Source organism: Arachis ipaensis, chromosome B08 (genome assembly GCF_000816755.2).
Source record: "Arachis ipaensis cultivar K30076 chromosome B08, Araip1.1, whole genome shotgun sequence".
NCBI lineage: Eukaryota > Viridiplantae > Streptophyta > Magnoliopsida > Fabales > Fabaceae > Arachis > Arachis ipaensis.
This window is the reverse complement of record NC_029792.2, coordinates 126,039,947-126,040,845: the sequence shown is the minus strand read 5'-3', so window position 1 is coordinate 126,040,845 and position 899 is coordinate 126,039,947. Positions and strand designations below refer to the sequence as shown.

The 899-nt window shown below is 41.4% G+C and overlaps 1 protein-coding gene across 1 annotated transcript in view; it reads right to left on the bottom strand.

Annotated features, from left to right (window-relative positions):
* Window positions 11-899, bottom strand: part of LOC107612543 — a 5,393-nt gene continuing 4,504 nt past the window's right edge. The window contains exons 4-5 of the mRNA XM_021108368.1: window positions 118-572; window positions 11-74 (exon numbers count right to left, since the gene is read on the bottom strand). Coding sequence (XP_020964027.1) covers window positions 11-74; window positions 118-572 — 519 coding nt within the window. The remainder of the gene's footprint in view (window positions 75-117; window positions 573-899) is intronic.

The following is an 899-nucleotide window of genomic DNA, read 5'->3' as shown; positions in this document are numbered from 1 at the left end:
GCCGTCCTTACTATATCCGTCTCAGACTGAGGCCGAGGCTCAGAAAGAAGCCGAGGCCGAGACCGAGACCAAGGCTGAGAACGAGGCCCAGACCGAGGCTGAGACCCAGGCCAAGACCAAGGCTGAGGCTGAGGCTGAGGCGGTAGCTGAGGTGGTTGAGACGGTAGCTGAGGTGGTTGATTACCACACACATCAATGGCACATGACTGAGGCTGAGACTGATGTGGTTGATAACCAGATGATGGGCTTCCCCAAGAGTGCTCTGTTCTCTTCATAGCTTCCGGGAAACCATCATCAATAACCGGCTGAGGTGGTTGATTAACACTCACGTCCATGGCACACGGCTGGGGCTGGGGATCACCTACATTGTTTTCGTCCCCATTCCAGACGGGCTCAGGCAGAGGCGGAGACTCAAACTGAAACTGCGGTGGTTCATCGGCATAAAAGTCTATCATATCACACGGGTCACTGATATCCCACGGATTCATCATTGCGGAATCTGATTGCTCGTCACTCATTCTTCTTCTTCTTCTTTCTTGGTTTCCTATTTCTTCTTCTTCTTTCTTGGTTTCCTATTTTTAGATATAGTATTTATTTATGTAAGCTTCACTTTTTAACATAGAGAGTGTGAATTTAATTTTATAGAGAAGTCTAGGGCCAGCAGTTTATGGAAAAATTAAATGGATTTTTTATCTTTTTGTATTATGTAAATTTAGATAATTTTTAATTAAAACAAAAGACTCTCAAAAACAAAAGGCATTAAATATTGATTTAAATTATTTTTTTTTAGATAAACGGAATTCAAGCTCAAAGAGAAGAAATTACATAATTATAACTAATCGGGAGAGTATATTTAGCTCATTTAGATTACATAATATTTTCTTTTCTTGATACTCTGT